Source organism: Gopherus evgoodei, chromosome 3 (genome assembly GCF_007399415.2).
Source record: "Gopherus evgoodei ecotype Sinaloan lineage chromosome 3, rGopEvg1_v1.p, whole genome shotgun sequence".
NCBI lineage: Eukaryota > Metazoa > Chordata > Testudines > Testudinidae > Gopherus > Gopherus evgoodei.
Genome location: NC_044324.1, coordinates 158853636 through 158876735, shown reverse-complemented (window position 1 = coordinate 158876735; position 23100 = coordinate 158853636). Strand labels below are relative to the sequence as shown.

General features: G+C 43.5%; 1 protein-coding gene across 6 annotated transcripts in view; it reads right to left on the bottom strand.

Moving 5' to 3' along the window:
* Positions 1-8789, bottom strand: part of LTBP1 (latent transforming growth factor beta binding protein 1) — a 364113-nt gene extending 355324 nt beyond the window's left edge. For 2 of the 6 annotated variants that reach the window (XM_030557134.1, XM_030557133.1), the window contains exons 1-2: positions 7913-8788; positions 6664-6734 (exon numbers count right to left, since the gene is read on the bottom strand). In XM_030557134.1, coding sequence (XP_030412994.1) covers positions 6664-6734; positions 7913-8358 — 517 coding nt within the window. In that variant the 5' untranslated portion in view covers positions 8359-8788. Of the gene's footprint in view, positions 1-6663; positions 6735-7912 lie in introns of all 6 variants that reach the window. The other 4 variants (XM_030557132.1, XM_030557135.1, XM_030557136.1 and 1 more) reach the window with 4 other exon arrangements.
* Positions 8790-23100: the final 14311 nt, after the last annotated feature.

Below are 23100 nucleotides of genomic sequence, written 5' to 3'. Positions count from 1 at the left end.
GGCAGGTCAATAAGGCATTCTAGCAGAATGTAAATACAACAATCAGGCTCTTTCCTCTTTCTCCATGGATCAATAAGCGTGTGAAAGGAAAGCACATAATGGGCACTACTGCAAATAAATACACAGTAATAATACTGCAGTTGAGGACCATCTTTCTATCTGAAAGGAAAACAACTTTTGTCTAAAGGAAACAGTTAGCTAAGGTAGAAACAAAGTATCCAAATTAATTTGAGTAACTGAAAGACAAGTGCTTAAAAGTAAAACCAAAGAAGATTCAAAAGAATCAACTTGTAAATTAGTTCTGAGAGAGCAGAAAACATAGGAATAGTTAATAGTAAAATGGAAAAGTTTAATGACAGATTATTCATCCACCTGACCTGGTAGGTGTCCTTCCCCACGTCTTTGCAACCACATGCTGGTGTTTCCTTTTCTCAACTACAACCCAACAACTCTGTCCCCACCTGCCCCCCAGCATTCATTAGTCCCAGTCCATTAATGGATTCTAGAATTCCTCAAGGCACCAGTATTTTTATTAGGATATGCAACAGTTACACTGGGCATGCAAAGAAACAGCTCAAATTAACATGCTGTATCAGTGTACTGTTTATAATATATCTCTTTCTGCTATAATTATAAAATGCTCTCACGCACTATTTGGGAGATTCCAAGTACTGCAAACAGCAGGGAGTAATCTTTGGAATTTCCCAAGTACCAAAAAAAAAAAAAAAAAAAAAAAAAAAGCCACCTTTGTAATCATAAACAAAATGAAAGAAAGGGGCAACTCTATAAAGAGAAGTTGTACCCAATACACAGGAATTTGCTAGTAATTACCAAATACCACAGTTGAAAAATAACATGACCCAACAGAATGGGTATGGGGCTGGGAGCCAGGAACTCCTAATTTCCAATTCCAGCTCTGCCAATCAGTTGTTGTGACTTGCCCAAGGCCACATTTAACCCCTCTCACTGCCTTCATTTCCCTATCTGCTAACAAAAGAGATAATGCTTTTTTAGCTGCCTCTAAGGAATGTTGGAGAATTAATTAAAATAGTGTGTGTTTGCACAATGCTTTGAAAATGCAACAAATACTAAGTGCTGTTATTAAACATATTATAAAAACAGAGTGACATTTTAAAATTTGACAGTGCCTGATTATTGCACTTTTACTTGTTACAACCACTACAGCCAAGCCCAGTTCACTTGCTCACAACTTTCCAAAATATTTACTGCTTGGGCTCAAATTTTCCATGTGTGGCCTGTATCTAAAGGTGAATGTTTGAGAGTCTGAGCAAAATCTTCTCAGCTGGTTTGAAGTTATTTTCCCATTGTCAAATAGTTCTAAACACAGAGATATTGTTTTCTTTTAAAGCGGAACTTTACAACTCCATACTTATTACACAATAAGTATGTGATTGCTGAGCAGCAGAGTTTTGCTAAGCTTGAAAATGATTTATTTTAAAATAAAGCTTTAAACATCCAAAAAACAAAAACAAAAAAACAAAAAAAACAAAAAAAAGGAAAGATTGAACATTTGAACATTCCAGGAGAAAATCACATGCTTAAAGTTGGATGTGGTGCACATTTACTTACAGGCAATTAACTGCAAAGCTGTTTAGTTACTTACAGGAATGCATAAATTCACCCGCTGAAGCAGGAACAGATTGTAAGATCAAGTAGCTCAATAGAGGTGATGAAACTTGTAAATGCTGCAAGCAGTGTAGCTCCAAACGATGTAGTTTATAACCAGAGTTTGAAAAATCCACTTGCCCACTCAGTACATGATGTGTAAGTGATATCTTCCTAAGACTGCACACAATCAGCTCCAGTGCCCCTATTGCCACTGTTTGGGGAAAGGGTGTACCAAGTACTGCCATTAAAGCAGCTTGGGGGAGCTCAGCAGCTGCTTCTGTTAGAAGCAGGGTGTCCCGGAGGGACTGCCACCCCCTGGAATAGGAGGCACTACAGGTCCAACCACCCCTGCAGAGGGCTGTGTATGTGGGAAGATGTCCCCTACCAAATACAGCCATTCCAGTAGGGAAAAAAAATATTTATCAGGGCTCAAAAAATCTACTTACTTAGGGGGAGTAGTAATTATAGGTGAAAGCCATCAACTTCTGCAAATCCAAGCTCTCTCTTTTTAAAAAAAAAAAAAAAAAAAAAAGAGGTTTCTGGCTCTTCTGGCTGTGGAGTTAACCTTCCAAAACTAAGCCCTCGTCCAGACTAACCCGCGGCATCGGCGGGTTAAAATCGATAGCTCGGGGATCGATATATCGCGTCTAGTCTGGACGCGATGTATCGATCCCCGAGCGCGCTTACATCGATTCCGGAACTCCATCAATCCGAACGGAGTTCCGGAATCGACACGGAGAGCCGCGGACATCGATGCAGCGCCGTCCAGACTGGTGAGTACCTCGATTTTAGAAATTCGACTTCAGCTACGTTATTCCCGTAGCTGAAGTTGCGTATCTAAAATCGATTTTAATACCTAGTCTGGACGTGGCCTAAGCTAACACAGTGCTATCATCCTACGTCTTCATATAGACATCTCCAGCACCTCTGGTGCTATTCACCGCTTTGCCAAGTTGCAACCAAGTGAATGCTATTTAGGCCATATCTACACTATGGAGACAGTACCAGCATAGCTATGCCTGCATAACTCTACAGCAAAGGCTCAGCCTACACCAACAGTAGGGTTTTTTCCTTCAGTGTAGGAACACTCCACCCCAAACAAAAAAAGTTAGCTACATTCATGGAAGCATTCTTCCACTGACACAGCTGCATCTACACTGGGGGCTAGGTCAGCACAGATATGATGGTCAGACGTGTGGGTTTTTTCACACCCCTGACTGACGTAGCTAGGTCAACCTAACTTTTAAGTGTAGGCCAAGCCAATATCAGAAGACCCAGGTCAATGCCATTGTACTACATCTTGAGAAACTGAGAAGCAGCAGAGACAAACACTGAAGATATTCACTGGTGAGGGTGAGCCAAAATCAGAGACTCTAAAGTAGGATGGTAGGACTAGAGAGACTGTTTTCCCTACTAATCTTCTGTCTGTTAGGTGTCTGGTAAATTTTTCAAGCCATATGTATTAAAATGGATTGAGTAAGCCATTCAGCATCAAGACAGGTGTAAGGCAGGGGTGCGTACTGTCTCCTTTTCTGTTTATGCTAGTCATCAGCTATGGATTAAAACAATGTGACAGTGATACACATGGCCTAAAATAGAACAATTCAATACTATTTGATCTAGACTTTGCTGACACCATCATTCTTATCAGTGAAGATGACAACAAGACTACACAAATGCACAAACCAAGTAAAAGAAGAAATGGAGAAGATTGCATTGTATCTCAAACCTAAGAATGGAATATGTTAATAGGGACAGAAATCAAAATTGAAGAAGAGAAACTGGAGAAGGTGGACTATTTCACGTAACTTGGAAGTACCATCAGCCAAGATGGTATTAGCTCTGAGGAAAGAATAAGAATCGGGAAGGCAAATGCTGCATTTGGAAGACTCAAACATCTGGCAACTAAAAAATATCTCCCTCAAGACAAAACTGAATGCGTACAAAGCAGTTGTTATCGCTATCACAACATATAGCAGTGAGTCATGGCAACTTACCAAGAAAGATATGTAAATGTCTGAGAACACTGGGAATAACAGAGAGAGATAGGAAGACGAATGAAGACATCAGAAAAATTACTGGACAAGGAACCCTCTCACAAATAATCTACAAAAAAAAGACATCATTGGCTTGTACATGTGCTGAGACTGGAAAAAGAACGTTTACCAAATACTGCTCTTGAATGGAAGCCAGCAAACACAAGAAGAAAGACCACAAATAACATGGAAACCAACAGTTCTGAATGACATCAAGCACCTCAACATGAAATGGGAAGATTTGGAGAGAAGGGCAGTTGAGAGGCAAGGATGGCAAATGTGGGTAGCCCAATGTGCAGCAAAGCACATGATGGACTAAGGCAATGTATAATAGAGTGGGTGGAAAGGTATGAGACTGTATGTGAATGGGTGCAAGTGAGAATATAGGTGGGTGGGAAAGGAGGACAGATTGATTATTAATAATTTTATGGCAACCAAAGTGGGCTCGATGCTTCACAGAGGACAGGTCCCTGTTCTGATAGGATTACAATATGAGACGACAATCCTGCAATAGCTGTGAGTGAACTCCTGCTCCTCCACAGAGGGCAACTGACTTAAGTGAAATGCCTCACAAGTACAGGGGTCTGCCCCACATGGTTCTGATTGTCAGATTGTGACTTTTATGAAAAACTTGAAAGTTAGAAAAAAGAGCAATAAAGGAGAAAAGAGGGGAAAAAATCAATGGCTAATTTGGAGAAGTGAAAGACGCAGAAATTATAAGAGAGAAGACAGAACACAATTTATTATGAAGAAAGCTATAAAGGGATATAGAAAGAGAGAAAGAGAAAAAGAACTGAAACTGCTCAAAAAAGAGACACTAATAACTAATGGAAATACAAGAGAGTAGTAGCAGAATAAAGTCAGGAAGAGAAAGAAGGTATAAAAATGAAAAATGTGATGTAGTAAATTAATTTTTATAATGTATTGAAAATATTTGACTGACAACAGGATGCAATTAAATACAGTACACAATGAACAACTGTTTTATGTCTTAAATTGCAGGAGCTTGGTGATGCAGGTATTTTTACCCATGTTAGTGACTTAGTATCAGGTATGTTTTTCTAGCCCTGTAATTAATCACATTAAAATATTACTGTTTACTTACACATATAGGTAATCAAATCTATTACTTGAATGTTTATTGCAACATTTAATTGTTGAAATAAACACAGCAACATTTATTTCAATCCACACATTTTTGAGGACATGCAAGTCTGAAAGACTGCATTCAATGTAAAGGAAATTGGAAAGGGAAATCATGTGCTGTGTGTTCTCTTTAGCTACCCATTCTATTATATAAATTTTTGTAGTTCTTAACACATTTCTCCATACAGGTCGAAGATATATGACTTCACTGAAGACTGAGAGCCACACTCCCCCCTACATTGGAAAATCCCACACAGGGAACCAAAACAAAACAAAAAAAACAAACTGCTGATTGCTAAACTGATCAAAGTCCCAGGGTCTGTTTGATTTTCTGGACACCTAGCAGAAGCTAGGCCACCCATGTGGAGATCCTGAGTCCCTGCAGTAGCCTCCAACTCTTCCCAAGACCCAGGGTAACAGTACATCTGTTAAGAAGTATGCAGCCACCCCTGAATCCTGCCCCACTCAGCAAGGGTTCCTTATGCAAGGAATAATAATATCAACCCACCCAGAATTATTTTACACAATTAATTCCTGTAGATATGCAAGGGAGGACACCTTACAGCAGTGGTCCCCAATGCGGTGCCCGTGGGCACCCTGGTGCTCACCGAGGCATTCATGTGCGCCCGCCTAGTGCCCAGCAGGGGAGAGAAGCCGTGGCCCCACGCCTGCTGGCGACCAAGAACTCCGGGGCTGCAGGCGCCGGTGTTCTCAGTCCCTAGCAGGCGCAGGGCTGCAGCTTAAGCCGGAGAGAAGCTGTGGCCCCACGCCTACCAGGAACAGAGAACTCCAGGGCTGCAAGCGCTGGTGTTCTCTGTCCCCGGGAGGCACAGGGCCTGCCTAATGCCCAGCAGGGAAGAGAAGCCGCGTCCCTGCGCCTGCTGGGGACAGAGAACTCCGGGGCTGCAGGCACCAGTGTTCTCTGTCCTCCTGGCTTCTCTCTGCACTGCCCAGAACTGGCGCAAACAAAAAAAAATACATGCTCCGACTCTGCAGAATGAACAGAATGCCATCCTGTAGCCTCTGCTGCCCCAGGCACGTGTTTGCTCCACTGATGCCTGGAGCCGGCCCTGTATGTGAGTAATTGTTGGTGCCTGCCACACTCTTCTGAAAACATGAACGTGCTACTGGCCACCAAAAGGTTGGGGACCACTGCCTTACAGCATGGCCATTCTCCAGCTCCACCCTTTCCCCAGTGTGCTCCACCCCTCTGCAGAGCTTGACCATGTAGTTCTCACATGGGTCTCTGAAGCCAGGAGAGTGTATGCTGCAGAGTCACTACTCCCCACTTCTGCATGTTTGGGGGCTTCTCTACCCCAGTCAGGTCCTGAGTCCCGTCCACTCACAAATGTCACAACATATCAACATCAGGGTTTCATCCACACTCTGATCACTCAAACACATCTGAATGACATTTTACAAAGTTTTCCCCAAAATTTCACCTCTGCGCAGAGAATCAACTTGAGAAATGCTCATTCTTTAAGAAAGTTGTGAGGGCCAGGAAACAGGGGTTTAGAATGGAATGAAAATCCAAATGCTAAGATTACAGCACTGCTACCTTCTCACAAGTGTATAAATATTTAAACCCCAAATAAAACATTGAGAGAGAAGCAAGCAAATTTACTAGCCAAACAATAAAACTCAGTTCAGCGAGCTTGTTAGTATCTTGTTGCCTAATAAAAAATAATTCATAGGCCTTGGATTTCCCCACCCACCCTCACCCCCCCAATTTGTAGGTGCTGACTGGCACAGGGTATTTCCTGATGATTAATGACTGCCTAGGGCTACACCTTTGGCTATCAACTCTCCTCCCAGCTAGCCAGACATCCCTAGTTACCACATAGACACTTACGTTTGGTGCACCTCTGGAAGCCAGGAGCTTTGCTCCAGCCATGACAGCACTGTCCTCCACAGACGTTCACCCTGCAGTAAAGGAAGAGAACAGTCCAACACAGCCCTTGACAAGCTACCTGTGTGCCCAGGTGTAGGGCTTTAAGAGCAGTGCCCTGTAATTCAACATTGCTCACAGCTGGAGAATTATTGCTTCCAGAAAATACTGTTCTACACTTCGGGAGGGGAGAAAAGGCGGGAAGGAGTCTGACGACAAGCACTCCACAAACTCCTGCTCCCTATAACCTATTTCAGGAGTTGGCTGGAAATGGAGTTTAAAGCCCACAGGAGAAACCCCCTAATCTGAAAGATACAATAGCTCTAAATCATAACAGAAGCTCATTGTTTTCAATACCTCCTCTAATGGGGTCTCCCCTGCTACCACAAAGGGAATTGGGTTTGTGGATACAGCTGGGGCCACAAGCTCTTTCCTTGCACATGACCTGAGGAGCCAACCCGGCGCCCAGCTACAGGGGCATGTGAGAGAGATTACCGATTTCGGAGCTGGTTGCATTGCTTGTGGCTTTCCCAAAGATTAGACTCCGAAGCCTGGATCCGACTCTTCCCCGCTTCACTCACACACACACGATAGATGGATTACCGCCCCCGCTTTAAAAAAGAAAAGTTCCGTCAGGGCTAAAATCTGCCTTGGTTGGCAGCCCCACGCTCAGGTGCTGGGGAGAAGACAGACAAAGCCCTGCAGCCTTTGCAGCACTCGCGCTGCGGGGCGAGGAGGCGGCGAAAAGCAGCGATGGGCACAGTTTTAAAGAGCTGCTGCAGCAGGGCTAGCCCAGAAAACGAGCGGGGAACCCATGGCACGAAAGGACAATGACGTCGGGTGTCTCCCCACTTTCCAGCAATCAATCAAACCATAACAATGAGGAATGTCCCAGGGATATCACTGCCGCGGGTACTGTATTGGGGCAAGGACCGGCCTCCGTATGTACCCGCACCTTAATGAACTTGCTGTTAGTTTCTGATGTTGAGCTACGTGACGTTTCCTCCCCGCCCCCACGGCCGATTAATCTCTTACTTCAGATGCCCCCCAGGGTGACCGCAAAAGCCACTGCCCGCCCCGCCTGCACTGTTGTGGGAGTCTGAGGCATGCATTTGCATGATAACTTCATTAATTCCGCAGCCCACTAAGGGATCCTCCGAAGCTGCTGCTTGGAGGGAGGGAGTGGTTAATAGGGAAGGTGAACTCGCCTTACCCCTGCAGCGGGTGCTTCTGGTGAACCTGCGGGCTAGAGCTGCTGTTGCTGCGGGTCTCCCGTTGCTGCAGCTTGGAGCGCTGAACCAGCCTGGTTGGCTTGGCGAAGGGGGCTGCGGGGCCACCGGGTTTGTGATGGAGCTGCGCGCTGGAGCCCAAGCGGAGCTGCATGCTGGGATTTGCCGGTTTGCTCATCCTGCGAGTCCGCTCTAGGGTGCTGGTGCTGTACCGGGTATTCAGCTCGACGTTAAAAGTGCGCTGCTGCTGCCGCTGCCGCTGCCCTTGCCCCCCGAGAGGAGCCGAGCTCTGCAGCCGGGAGCCTGCCTGGCCGGGTCGCAGTACGTATGTGATTCTCCTCAGCCTGCTCTTTTCAGCGGCATCGAGCGCCGGTGACAAAAATACACATGCACAGAGCAAAAAGCCCCACCTGATCCAAGCCATTTCCATTGCAAGAGCCCCTATAGCCAACAAACTCCACAACGCTCCCGATGCAAGGATTTCCTCTCCTCCAAAGTTTGTATGTGTGTGCAACTACTCACTTTGCCTGCGAGCAAGCTGCACCGCCCCCGGCGTGCTGCCGCTTCCACTCGCCTTTACTTTTTCCTAGGAGAGTAACTTAGTTCTCCCCCATCCGCCCCCAAAAGGTTGGGAAATTTCAGCAAACAAGTTGTCCCATGGAGCAGGAAAACATTATTAGAGCAAAGGAAGGTCTGGGTACGATCTGAGCTCTAAGCAGCAGTAAAAGGGGAGGAGGAACAACAGCAATGGAAGGGGGTTCTCAATAAGGAGCAGATGTTTAGGCTGCTCGAGCTGCCAGTGATCTCTCTGTGTGTGCAAGAAAGAGTCTTTAAGCCAGATAAGGCTCAAAAACTCTTTTTAAAGTTTCTCTGCGTGAGAGAGAGAGAATATGTAGCTGCCCTGAGTGTCAGAACTGAATAGCCAATCTCGGGCAGACATGACGTCAGGCAGCAAATCCTAATTGGAAAAACCATAAAATGGGGCTGAGACTTCAGTCACAATACACTTTAAAATATAGTTAGTGTAGGTCTAGAAAGCCACAGCTAGGGGCTTTCTGCCTCCCCACTTTTATAAGAAAGGGACAAAGAACTCAATGGAGTCATTGAGGGATCTGTTACTTCTCGGATTTTACTAGTTAAGAGTGGGTTGCTATTGTGTTAATAAAGTTGTTTTCTATATGAGAATCCCCTTATACACGCACACTAGCTAAACAGTGGTGTAGAGACTGTATAGATTAATATGGACAAATAAGATGGTATAATCTGATGCAGATGCATCCGCTTATAATGTATAACTCAAATGTGTATTCTTAATGGCTCCCTCACACCTCAAAAGTACATTTTTCCCGGTGAATGCTATCATGTGATACTTTATTAAAAATTAAGTAACCATTTCACAAAGTAAATACTGTTTAGTAAGTTTCTACTTAAATTATTTGATTGCTAAGACTTATTTGAATTTTAATTATCCAATTGATCTTTATAAAAGAGCATAGGCATAGGATGCTAACTTCAGGAATATGACTAAACACAGTCCAGCGAGGCTCCATGTATCCATCTGTATGGATCAGTTTCCTGGACTGGGGCCTAAGGCTCCAAATCATGCAAAGGTTTAACTTTACATGCTTAACTTTACACATGTAAGCAATCTCATTGAGGTCACTGAGATTACTTACATGTGTAAAGATAAACTCATGCTTAAATCTTTGCAGGATCAGGGCCTTAGACTGTAAGTTCCTCAAAGGCAGGACTTTATTTTTATTACTATAAAGCACTATGTACATCTAAGGGACTATATAAATAATAACTACCACCGCTGGAAAATAATAGATAAACCAAATTGCCCAAATTCTTCCCTGATGTAACTCCACCAACATAGAGTTATGCTGGGGATAAACTTGTCCCAGTTCCATTTACTTCTTTTTTTAACATTGATTTTATTAATAATTTTCTTCAGTATCACAGACAACTTTTACTTCTTTTATTTAATATGATACCCTGAAGATTCCATCCTTTGAAGTATTTGGGATCTAATATGTGAGAGCCATCCACAGTGCACCTTTCTAGATGGGAAATGGAACAAGGTGTTGAGAAAACAATAAAATCTTTCACATTAACTGGACAGGTTGTAACCCAAGACTTCCTCCTTGGGTTCTCCTTTCCAGGACTTCTAGAAGTTTGAGCCTGGCCAAGCTGACTGGATTTTGTGCTTAAGAGCTATTGACACAGCTACTCAATTCTGTATATGAAACAGAAGCCATTTAAATTGACAAGGCTACAGGGAAGAGTCAGTATAATGAGCATAACAGCTCCCTCCCCTCCAGATCTCATCTATTTAAAACTCCTCAAATATAAATAGATGTTTTAAATAGATGAGTTCAGGGTTGCAATATTCACACCACAGCATCAGTGTCAAAGGCTTCTGCACCCCTCCCCCCAGCACTAAGCAGTGATGCTTTGAAGAGAAAATGCTACCAGTATAAGAGGCACGCAGGTAAAGGCTACATTCAAAATAGCCCTAGGAGTCTAGGCGGTGCAGAAAAAAACTAAACAGGGAGGATACAGCCTGACAGTAGCTCCTACTTTTAATATACCTAAGAAATTAATTGTAAGACCAGCCCTTTCTCCCCCATCTCAGAGAGCCTATACATCTTATTTAATGCAGAAGCTGGTCTATTGCATGCAGAATAACAATGCATAATTTTTAGTGTTATACCTTCAAAAGTTACATATTTTTAAAATAATTTTAAAAAGACTACCTTTAAATGGGGTGGGGACTGAGCACCAAGAGGCAAACTGATGGGATACTCAGGATTGCTTCACTGCACGGGGCTGCTGCCATTCAGAAATTTTTCAGAATGAGATCACATCTACATGTGTGTCTGGGCTTTTTATACAGAGAGCAACACCTGTGTCATCCCAAAGCAGAAGCCAGTTGCTTTTAAGAAACACAGTTTTAAATCATGTCAAATAGAGGACAAATGTGGCATATTAGTAGCTACTGTATCTGCAAACAGTGAGGACATTTGCTTATTTTGTATGTCTTCAAAGAAGGTAAGTCCAAGAAGCTGGAAGTCCTTCATAAAATAAATAGAAATATGAATTTTTTAAAAATGAATAATACTCAGGGCAAATGGAAAGAACTGACAGACTTATTGACATAAATCTACATGACAGATCTTGGATCCAAAATTCTCTTTCCTCCGTGGAGTAAATCTAGCCTTCTCCTCTGTAGCTCTAGAGGTTCCCTCGACAGTAGAGCAAGTGTGGTTCTGATGCATGAGAATGTGAGGCTGGATACAAGTATGACATCTGACCACAACATGAAGAACACTCTAAGAGCAGGGCCAAAGAGCAGTAGCCAAGGCTGTTCCCACTACTGGCTGGAGTATCTTCCAGGAAGAGGCTCCAAAGCCACTGTATGATCTATGAGGGAATAATATTCCTCCCCTCCCATATGCACAACTGGTTAGTGCCCTGTCTGCCTTCTCAGGTTGAGTACTGGGTTCTATGTTTGGGTCTAAATGAATGGAAATTCCATTGATGCTGAAGGATGTTCTATATAAGCAGGAAGAACAGAATACAAGTCAAGTTCTGCCTTATGGACCTCAGAGGAATCTCACTTGTAGAGGTTTATCATAGCGCTACCAAGATTTCAACAATTCAAATGCTCAAAAAGATGTGACAGACTTTGAATGTACAGTAAGATATAAAGAGCAAAGCTAAAGTGTATAATGTGTGTGATAACAGTACAAGAGAAAACTAAGTCTGGGGCTATATCTTTCTTTTGTGAACAATGGACACCAGAATTGCTTGGAGTGAAGTTTCCCTCAGAATCTGTTAGTTTCGTTTCAGCACTAGATTTGCCAGCTAACAAATCTAGTGATAAAAGTGCTGCCAGAACTATTATGGTTTTGAATAATAAAGTAAGGTTATATTCTGAAAAGTAACTATGAAAATGGCCCCCTGGGAGGCCAATGTTTTAATCTGCTATATTTTATTATTAAACCAACATATAAAAATGCAATGAGAAATACAAAATGATTACAAAAATACTGTGAAGCTGTTAATCAAAGTAATTGACAATTAATAAGTGAGAATTACATCAGTGAGTAAATAAAAGTAAAATTAAAAGTAAAAAAATGTTCCAAATTTCAAATCACAAAAGTAACAGTAAACCACTTATACCACACCATTAATTTCAAGAGTAACCACTCTCTAGATATGCTCTGGTTCAACCACAACTTACGGGGCTTGATGCAAGAACTCTGGAGTCAAGTTTTATGGACCACTGGTATGCAGGAAGTCAGACTAGGTGATCTTAATGGTCCCTTCTAGCCTTAAACTCTATGGAGCTAACAGTAAGAATCTCTATTGATTTTTCCAAAAAGATCCATGGGCCTGATTTTCCCGTCACCCCAGTGTCCATCAGGAATAAGTTACACCAGTGTGTAACTGCACAAGTGAAAGACAAATCAGACAAACATTTTCCCAAATACAATTACATTTTGAAGCTTGACATCTAAGAGCCTGATTTTCTACTGCCATGCAACTTGCATAGCCACTTACATCTATACAAAACGAATGTAAAATGCTACGGCGACTATTTAGGAAATTTGTGTGAATTTATGAATTCCAGTTTGGTTTTGTGTTTGTATGTTTACAGCCTTATGGTTGTTTTTCACTGCATTCATTCCTCTTCTGTTAAGGGGAAAGGGATGGGCACCTGAATTGGACGGTCATTAAAGATCATCAATAATTGAATAACCTTGCCCCAGCAGAACAATGATATGGCTGCCACCTAGGGAAAACCAGTGGTCCCCACCTTGTCTGCAAGAGGTAGGGTTGGAGCAGTGGAAAGTCCCCAGAAGGGGAACAAAGAAACAAAGATGTTAGAACTGGCTCTTAAAAGCTTGGATGCTGGGCACTTCAAGGAACACAAAGGAATGTGTTTTCAGAGAGAGGGAATTTTTGACTGCTGGACCAGACCAAGCTGAATGGAGTCAACAAGGAGAAATCATGTTCAGGAAGGGAAGACTGAGCTGGAGAAGAGAGGTCCAGGAAGAACCTCGAACTCCTAATAAGACACTGACCAAATCCCAAAGAGCGCTCAAGAGCAGTAACACTCTGAGGAACAGTGTACAGGTGCTTTATTGTTTTGCCTAGAGTTGCAGCTCTCATGACTTGTATAAGAGTAAAGAGGTGATTAGTTTAGAAATCCTCCTGCAGTCTGTCTTTCTTGCTTCAACTATCACATGTCTCTGAAGGGTTACCTATAAACCAGAATACCCATCAGGGTGGATTTCTGGGGAGGGTATGTTTGTATGACTGGGCTGTCTTGGGGAGTCAACACTGGTCCTGGGGGCCTAAGGCAACTGGACCATAGGGATCCATTCCCTGGAAGTGATACCAGGCAGAATGTCTGTGCCTGGGAATTGTACCCAAGAAGCTGAAGCCAAAGACTGTGGCTGGAGCCTGCCCAGTCCCAGGGGAGCTTAGGGTCACATGGATCCAATATGTGGGGCCAAACATACCTGCCTGGTGAGTGTCCAGTAATGGGTGCTCAACCAGAACTGTCACAGCTATCAAATCAGAGCAGTAGTGTTCTCTCTCAGTGACACAGTATGGCAGGGGGGTGTCAATTGGGCCAGATGAGTTAAAAAATATCAAAAGACAGACTGACCAAAACCGCAATGTAATTTTTTTTTGTAAATCTCATGACTTTTCATGGTGTGACTCATGATTTCTGAACCTTTAAGGTTGGCAATGCTCTGTTATAAAGCCACTTTGTACAGGTATAAATTACTGGAGAAGGTGCAGGACAGTTATACACTGGTGAAACTCCATTGGTTTCAATGGCATTAATCCTACTTTTTTCTGAGATAAATGTTGGGAATCAGTTTTTCTAACTGCTAGTCCTGCAAACTCAACCTGAGACTCAACCATTAGAGTTGGTTCTTTTTTGTGCATCACTACCAGTAGGCCAAATTCTGCCTGTAGTTACACTGGCACAACCCCCTCTCTCGTCAGTGGCTTTGCACAGGTGTAACTGACTAGAACTTAGGTAATATCTATTATTGGACTAACTTCTGTTGGTGAGAGAGACAAGCTTTCAAACTAATACAGCTCTTCTGGTCTTGAAAAGCTCTGTGTAAGCTTGAAAGCTTGTCTCTCTCACAAACAGAAATTGGTCCAATAAAAGATATTAGCTCACACACCTTGTCTCTTTAATGTCCTGGGACCGACATGGCTACAACAATACTGCATGGAACTTAGTAGATAATCCTGTTGATAAGGAACAAGAAGGAATCGAGTCCAGCTCATTCACTTTTACCTTCGCTGGTGCCATAGTGCTAACAGGAAAAAAAAGTAGCCACTAAAATAAGCAAATATGACTGACTACCAGAAGCAGATCTGCCAAGTAAGAATGTGTTGGTGTCACTTTAATTCTCACATAGTAATTTTTCATAGCAGCACTGCACATTTTATATGGAAAATTATTTATTGTTCTGGGCAGAAAGTGGCATTTACTCTGTTGGTATAGCAACTAGCCCCATAGGGGCCAAATCCAGTTAAGACACTTAGGTACTACCACAATATAAATATTAAATAATATTTCACAAAAGGCCAAATCCTGCTCAACCTATCCATGCAAGTAATTATAAGTACACCTCTATCTTGATATAATGCAGTCCTTGGGAGCCAAAAAATCTTACTGTTATAGGTGAAACTACGTTATATCAAACTTGCTTTGATCTGCTGGAGCGTGCAGTCCCGCCCCCCTGGAGTGCTGCTTTACCGCGTTATATCCGAATTCGTCTTATATCGGGTCATGTTATATCGGGGTAGAGGTGTATATCAAGGGGAACCAACTAGTCAAGCCAGTACTGGGTTGAAGTTCAGGCTTTGGAAAGTGACCACAGACTATTGGCCAATGATGGCCCTCCCTTTTTAAGGGGCTTTTACGGGTCAACCCATGCATGTCTCAGTGCTGCAAGACTCATGCTGGATACTTTGCAGCCCTTGGGTAAGCAAGCTTTCTCCTTGTACGTTATGGTGCCAGCTACAACTTTATGGTTTCTTTTTCAGTTCCTCCTCTCCAAGAGTTGTTTCTCTCTGAATAAGTAATTATTATTATTATTAGTTATTACAGAGAATGAGGTTCCATTGTGTTAGGCACCGTACACACAGAATAACAGGCTCTGCCTCAGTGAGCATAAGTCCAGGTTTGGGACATGGTTGCTTGCCTCTCTTGGAACTGTAGGGTTAAGGCCTATTTGGTTTTGCATGCTGACTCTACAACCCTCTTGCAATTTTAGTTTTTGCCATTTTTCAGAAGACTTTGTAGATCAGGACCCACAGACCTATTGCTGTTGTTTATTCCAAGTTGGGGCAGCTACTGCCTCGGCTGGCCTTCTGGAAAACAACATCTAACCATTGGGTCAGGGTGCTCTATCTGCTCTTGGACTTATGTCCATCAGAGTTTAGCTATCCCTTCACTGAATGCTCACAGCCTACCAGCTTAGCCTTATAGGTGGCTTTCAGTAACTCCCCACCCACCCATCAACCACAGCCCTCTTCTTATAAACGAGCATTAATTTATATGTAATCTCACATCATTATTTGCTTTTTTCAGTTTTGCATGTTGGCCTGGCAGGATAGGAGCAGGAGGCTCCTCTCTTGATCTGTACTGTTGGCTGGAGTATTGCTCACTGAGATCACACGCGGGCAGCTGTTCGCAGACAGATCACCATTGGGTTTTTGTTGAGACTAGACTATTGTGGGTTCAACTCTGTGTCATGTGATATAGCCAGCTACGACTGACATGGCTACAACAACACTGCCTTTAATTTATGAGTTTTAGCAACAATACTTCCCCTCCTTCCCCCAAGTTAATCATCTTCCATCTCAGGGACAAATATTTGGTTGTGGACAATAAGACAGTTCCACAAGTGGAATGGAATTGGGCTGCATAGGGTAGCTGTGCCCAATGGCCAATTCAGTTTGTCCAAACTACTATGGTTCAGACAGATAAGCTCAGACTGGTGACTATAGATTGGGCGGAGGACAACATTCATCTGGCACTGAGACATTTTGAGCTGATGACCAAACACCAATGCATGAGGGAAACTCTGTAACAGCACCCTGGACACCTTCATCTAGATAACATCTCTAGCAGCTGATATTGATGATTGGGACATACAGACCTAGATCAAGAATTGGTTGGAAGGTTGCTTGGGGGGTATTCCATTTATGCTCAAGAGTAATGGCATCTCTGTATACTCCAGCAGCATGAGTTAGATCCCTGGTTGGATTTGCAGAGACAACAATCTCTCATGGTGAGGGGTAGGGTTTGGCTATGCGGTAGCCTGCATGTAAATGCAGATCTTGGAATACAATGGATCCATCAACAGCTTGGGTTTAATCAGGCTGGTAAGAACACAGACAGCTAGGCTGCACTAGATCTAAACACTGAAAGCGGAGAGGCTGGTGACAGCTTGGGGCAACTCTTTTCTTCCTCTTTCACAGCTACCAGAACAAGCTGCCTTTAAGGGATTACCTTGTTTAGTAAGTTATAATAAAAGTTGCAGCCACTTGGACAAAACCTAATGCATCTGTCCATCATTAGTGATCACTGCCATACCCAAAAAAACTATTTGCTTAAGACTAGTAGGATTTGGCCTCCTTTCAATATGCTGACATAAATGTCACACTGAAAGTAGTCTTGTGCATTTATGTACCCTCAAAACCTACTCCCAATACTAGCAGAAGTATCTTCAACAGATAAATTAGGAGCTCTGCAGTACACTTACCCACAAAATAATACATTTGGAAATGTATGGGATTAAAAAAAAAAAAATCCACCCGCTATATAGTATTCCACTGCAGTTATTTTTCCCCTCAAAGAAGTAAATATTTCTTCTCCACAAAACAATTAAAATAGCAATTGAATTTTTTAATTAGATTATTTATCCCCGCTATTGCTTGTTTCTCTGTACAATCCCATACACACTAAAAATAAACATCCTGTGGGGGAAATTAGATGGAATGAACCACAAAAATGAAAAAATAAATTTAATTACTACACTTTACCTTAGGAATAGACATGTTTAAGCTAACACGTTCTTCACAAAACCAAAGTAAATATTATAACTAATATTTGAAAACTCTAGCAGCATGAGTATGTCATATGCCAGGAACACTAACCTTTACAAAAATAAACTTCAGCATTTAATCCTGATTTGCACTGTTACATGGTGCACTTCTCAAACGTATTCAAGTTTCAGGGGAAAGTTATCTGTGTGAAATAAAAACATCATTATAGGGCCATCCCATTGACTTTAATCCACATTGGAGAGACTGCTAAAGGCTATATAACTGTACAAATCCAGGCAGTCAGGGCCTAATCTTCTTCCCCACCTGCATAGGTGGAGGGGTATAAAAGCAGATAGAAATGGGTATGAAAATATGAAAGAGCAGAGTGGCACCTCCATCTAAAAGGCAGCCAAGTCACTAATTCTGCATCAGCTTCATGCCCTGACCTTTTGGGCAATGTGCTAGGAAGAGGATTTGGGTCTTTGTGGCATACTTGCCACTCACTTTTTTTTTTTTTTTTTTTTTAAACACATACCCAGAAGGTTAGCGTTCTCAATGTTATCTTCCTCAGCAGGATAAACAACTGGTTATGGGCAGCAGAGCCCACCTCTTCCCAGGGACAGCAGATGTCCTCTTGTAATATCAGGATTGAAGAAGGTCCCAGCACTGCTCCCTCAGCCCTGGCAGCTGAGAGATGCATATGTGAAGTTCCTCCATGTGCTGCCCTTCCGAGCTTCTGAATAAGAATGGTGGGAGAACAAAAAATAAATGTGCTTGGAGGTAGGGTGGGGAGGGGAAGAGAATGAGATGCTAGGTCTCCTTCCCCCATCTCCTTCTTCACTCTCCCCCCCACCTCCATCTCTCTACAGGTCTATGCAGATTTGTTTAAATATATGCAAGTCTGCAATCTCCTTGTTTTTGGTTTCAGGATGTTTACAAATCTGGAATGTCATGCCTCAGAAGGAGCCCAGCCTAGGTGCAGACAAGTAAGGCATTTGACCAACTGACTGGCTCAGATACCCTTGAAAAATAGCCCTACAGGGTAGGGCTGGGGTGAGACTGCTTCATGTAGGCTGCAGACTGGACCATGTGCTGCTGCCTGAAGGAATACAGCAGGCCCAAACAAAGCCTGGAAACAACTCTGTGAACAGCTTAAACCAGGCCTTGTCTGCAGCTGTCTTAAAGGAAATCTGAGATAAGGGGAGGGGACTAGGGGGGCAGCCAGTTAAACCTGCTTTGGGGGCATAGGACAAGGGGTAGGGAGAATAGTTAGGGAAAAGTGACTTAAATCTGTCCCATGTGGAAGAGAGTTAGCCTGCAGGGGCGTGGTGGCAGCCAGCAGGGTTAGAATGGTAATGCAGAGCATGCAACAAACCCAGTCAATGGGGATTGAGTGACTTGGACCCAAGAGCAGCTGTATCACAGCTGTTCCAGCTACGGTTGCCAACTCTGACTGAAGCTATTCCGGGAGATTTTTTCCCCCAGCCTCACAATCTCATTTTCTTAAAATATCCTATTACAATCTCCTGGATTCCTTTCAATAGTCACCGGGAGATCGATGCCAATTCTGGGAGACTCCAGGCCAAATCTGGAGGGTTGGCAACCCTAGTTCCAGTCTGGCTGAGAAAACCAGAAAGAGGAAGTAGATAGGTGGGTGGGAATAAGGGAACAAACTACCAGGCAATAGTGCCCTCATCACATGATCCTCATGCCAGTTTCCTAAGGGCCAAATCCTGGGGCACCCAAGGGAGTTCTAAAAATAGTTGAAATGGTTTTAGTCTCCTGTGCAAAAGGGCATCCTCCCAACCCTACATACAGGATTTTTTATAACGCTTGAACATTGTGGAGCAGTGCTCCCTAGAGATTTCACTGAGGAGAATTGAGATCACAGAGTGCATCCACTGGGTCACAGCCCTACAAGTGCGTGGATTAGAGGGGATAGCAAGGTAGATCTGCTTCTCCTCTCCATGGGCCTGTGCCACAGCCAAAGGAAGGATTTCCCATTGATTTCAATGGGCTTTGGATTGAGGCCCATATGATATGGTAGGGTGAAGGATACCCTGTACAGCTGATACTGTCTGTACAGGATTCAGTCACATCCCTGACACCTTTTTAGTTCCTGCAGGCTTTTACTCAGGCTTTGCTGTTGGGACCAGGAATTTGACCTCCAGTATTTGATGGTGAAAGTGAAACATGTTCATTTGCATCTTGCCCTAAACAGTTGTGTCTAAAATAAATACCGGTAGTTGCCAACTTTTTTTTTTGAAGCTTGCCATTGTAATTTACTGTGGTTACCTAAAGCAATAGCAAACAAATCTAGACAGTATGCAGTTTGTGGTCCAGAGCATGGCCCCAACATCTTCCTGCACTCAGACATTCCAGTGACAGTCAGCCAGTGAGTCATTCATCCCACTGCTAAGCCACACCAGCAAAAGGGGTGTACATGGGAGGTTGGGGGTGTCAACCATTCATTCATTTGTTCATTTACTTTTTCCATTTAAGCTCAGTCCTCCAGAACAGTTCAGATAGATGCACGTATAAGGCAGGGTACAGTGGAAACTAACTGGTTAACTCAGCGTGCCTTTGTTTCAGGAAGATTCTTCCACAAAGACATGCACAGCCTTAAAACAGACATGCTAGTGTGTTTGATTATACTAATATGCAGGATTATGAGCATACACACTCTCACGCCCCATCTAGGAGCTACACCAACATACACAGGATCTCAGCACCCCTATCCTGAAATGGTAGTGACTGTATTCCTGAGTGGCTTGTGGGTAACATCACATGGTATGGTAAACCGTACCCTCGACTGTCTCAGCCTTGCAAGTCCAATAATAGGTGTAACCTGCTCCCACCTCCTCAAAGTGGGACTCAGCAGTGAGTTTGGTTTCCGTGAAGGCAGTGATGTCTATGTTATACCTCTTCAGTGTTTTGGCAATAAGAGCTAGTCTTTGCTCCGGGCTTTGGTCATCATCAAGAAGCGTTCGGACAGTCCATGACCCAAAAGTCAGTTTGTGAATCTTTGCGTTATTTTGATGGCTGAATTATTTTGATGGCTGATAACTACCCAGGAACAGTAATCTGACAGTACAGAAAGGGCAGGCTGTGTTTAGGGTTCCTTTTCAGTCCCCTTTCCCCAGATTTGGGAGAGCAGCACTGCTCTATCACCTTGGGAGGATACAAGCTCCATTTCTGCCCTGATCTGTGGAGAATGACCATCACTACTGTATGCAGAGCTGTGACTAAGGACTGCCAGCAGCATCCTCTGCTGTCCACCTCGCCACTTCCCCTTCCCCACAGGACTCCAGTGAGTTGATTAGGTTAAATGACTTGAATGAACTGAGTTAGCTGAACAACATGCACTATGAATGGATTTAGGTGAAAGAGCTTTTGTGCAGAACCTCTCTCACACTCCCAAACAGCTGTTGCAGCACTGGTACAATAAATGCCACAAGCACAGCAGCTAACTTTGGTGCAGGATTTGTATTCAGAAGTGTCCTTCTCATAGATGAGCTACCTACCTGAGCCAAAGAGCGTCATCTTCCCATGGATTTAGTGGTTGGCCAATAGCTGCATATATAATAATACAGGTTGCTCCTATATGCCATCACAAGGCATGTGCTCCATTGCCATCCTCTCCACTGACACTAAGCTGGACTTGTTCCCCAAGGGAGTCAATGACTGACTATGGTGTTCCACATAAACTTGTCCGGAGACCAGTATGCCACCATTACCAGTGCTTACACACAGACAATGACTCATACAGATGATATCAAGGAGCTGTTTTATGAAGATCTGAGAAGGATCATCAGAGGGGTACCACACCAGGACAAACTCATTGTCCTTGGAGACTTTAATGCTCATGTGAGACCCAACTCTGACCCCTTGGAGCAGGGGGGTAAGCCATCACAGCACTGGAAGGTCAAACTCCAACAGCCAACTATTTCTCTTCAAGTGTGTCAAGTTCAATCTCACTATTATCAACACAGTCTTCTAACAGGTCAACAATTATAAAACAACATGGATTCATCCCAGGTTAAAACACTGGCACATGTTGAACTATGTAATTGTAAGGTCTAGAGATATTAAAGATATGTACATCACCTGCTCTTTGAGAGGCACCGAATGGTGATCAGACCATCAGCTTGTGAGAAGTATCATGTCACTACATTTCTTACCAAGGTGTCCAGAAGATGCCTCAAACCATCAAAGAAGATCAATGTAGCTGCCATGAAACACCCCACCAAACAAGAAAAGTTGGCATAGACACTGAAGACTCTGTCATCTGAGGTCCCAGAAAACTCCACAGACATTGCAGCAACCTGGCAGAAGCTCAGAGATGTCACATATACTATGGCATCCAAAGTTCTTAGCTTTGTAAGGCAGAAACACCAAGACTGGTTTGATTAGAATGTCCTGAGATAGATAGGCTACTGGAGACCATGCACACTACACACAAGTCTTACATCTTGGACAAGAAATCAGCAACAAAGAAGGCCAAGTATCATAAGGCCAAACAAATGCTACAAAACCAATTAAGGCTAATGAAGAACCACTGGTGGGGGCAGAAGGCTGCAGAACTACAGGAAGTAGCTGACAAGCATGACATGAAAGCCTTCTGTTAAGGTCTCCATGCTGTGTATGGCCCCAAATCCAGAGATACAACCCCTGTCCTCACAGCAGATGGTAACCGGCTACTCACACACAAAGGCAATATTCTCTCTTGCTGGGCAGAACACATTGATAGTCTTCTGGACTATCAATCCACTATGTCCAGTGAAGGCATTTGACTCACTCCCACAGTATCCTGTCCTGGAGAAGCTGTCCATGGCCCATTCTTTAGAAAAGGTTATTAAAGCCACCAAGTAACTGTCCAGGCCACAAAGGCATTCCACTGAAGTGTACAAATGTGGAAGTGCCTACCTGGTCAGGCAACTCACCAGCTTGTTCAAGACTATATGAGAACAGGGTACCATGCCCGAGGAGTATAAGGATGCTTTCATAGTTTACCTATATGAAAGGAAGGGAAGCATATCTAGCTGAGACAACCACCACACTATCTCAGTGCTGTTATAGCAAAGAAGATCCTTGCACAGTTTGTCCTCAACAGGCTCATCTCTCACCTGGTGTATCCAGAGTCAGAATATGGCTTTCATGTTGGCTGTGGCATCACAGACGTGATTTTTGCAGCCCAGCAAATACAAGAGAAGGTTCATGAACAGAGCAAGGACCTGTACATGATGTTTGTTGACCTGAGCAAAGCCGCCAACACAGTGAATCATGAGAGCCTATGGAGTCGCTTTCATAAATCTGGTTCCCCAAAGAAGATGATTGCTGTCATATGCTCATTTCACAATGGCATGATGGGCCAGGGTGATGGAGTGTGGTGACTCATCAGGACGTGTAATGGCTCCAGTCCTCTCTGCCATTGTATTTTCAGCCATGCTTTTGTTTACATTCCAGGACTTAGATAGAGGTGTACACAACCCTTTCAGATTGGATGGTGGGGGGGTGGTCTATTCAATCTATAAATGACTCAGAGCCTGTGCCAAGGTAACTGAATAAGCTATTAACAGAGCTCCTGTTTGCTGATGTTTGTGCCCTCATAGCACATATGCTCAAGGACATTCAGCTTATCATGGATCATTTTGCCTATGCCTCAAAATGCTTTGTTCCACAATAAGTCTAAGACAGACAGAAGTCATGTACCAGCCAATGCCAGACCACCAGCATCACGAGTACCACGATCCAGCATCACAACTGACAATACACCTCTCAACACAGTTAGGTAATTCTGCTACCTGTTTAGCATACTTTCCAACCACACCATGTTGGAGGATGAGATCACTCAGCATCTGGCAAAGGCCAACTTGGCATTTAGCAGGCTCACCCACAGACTCTGAAGGGAGCATACAGTCTGCCTCAGAACCAAGATTACAATTTACCACACTGTTGTACTCACCTCACTCCTCTACAGCTATGAGACATGGATGCTCCACCGATACCACTTCAAACGGATGGAGAGCTTCCACATTCGCTGCCTAAGATCCATCTGTAACATCACGTGGCAGGA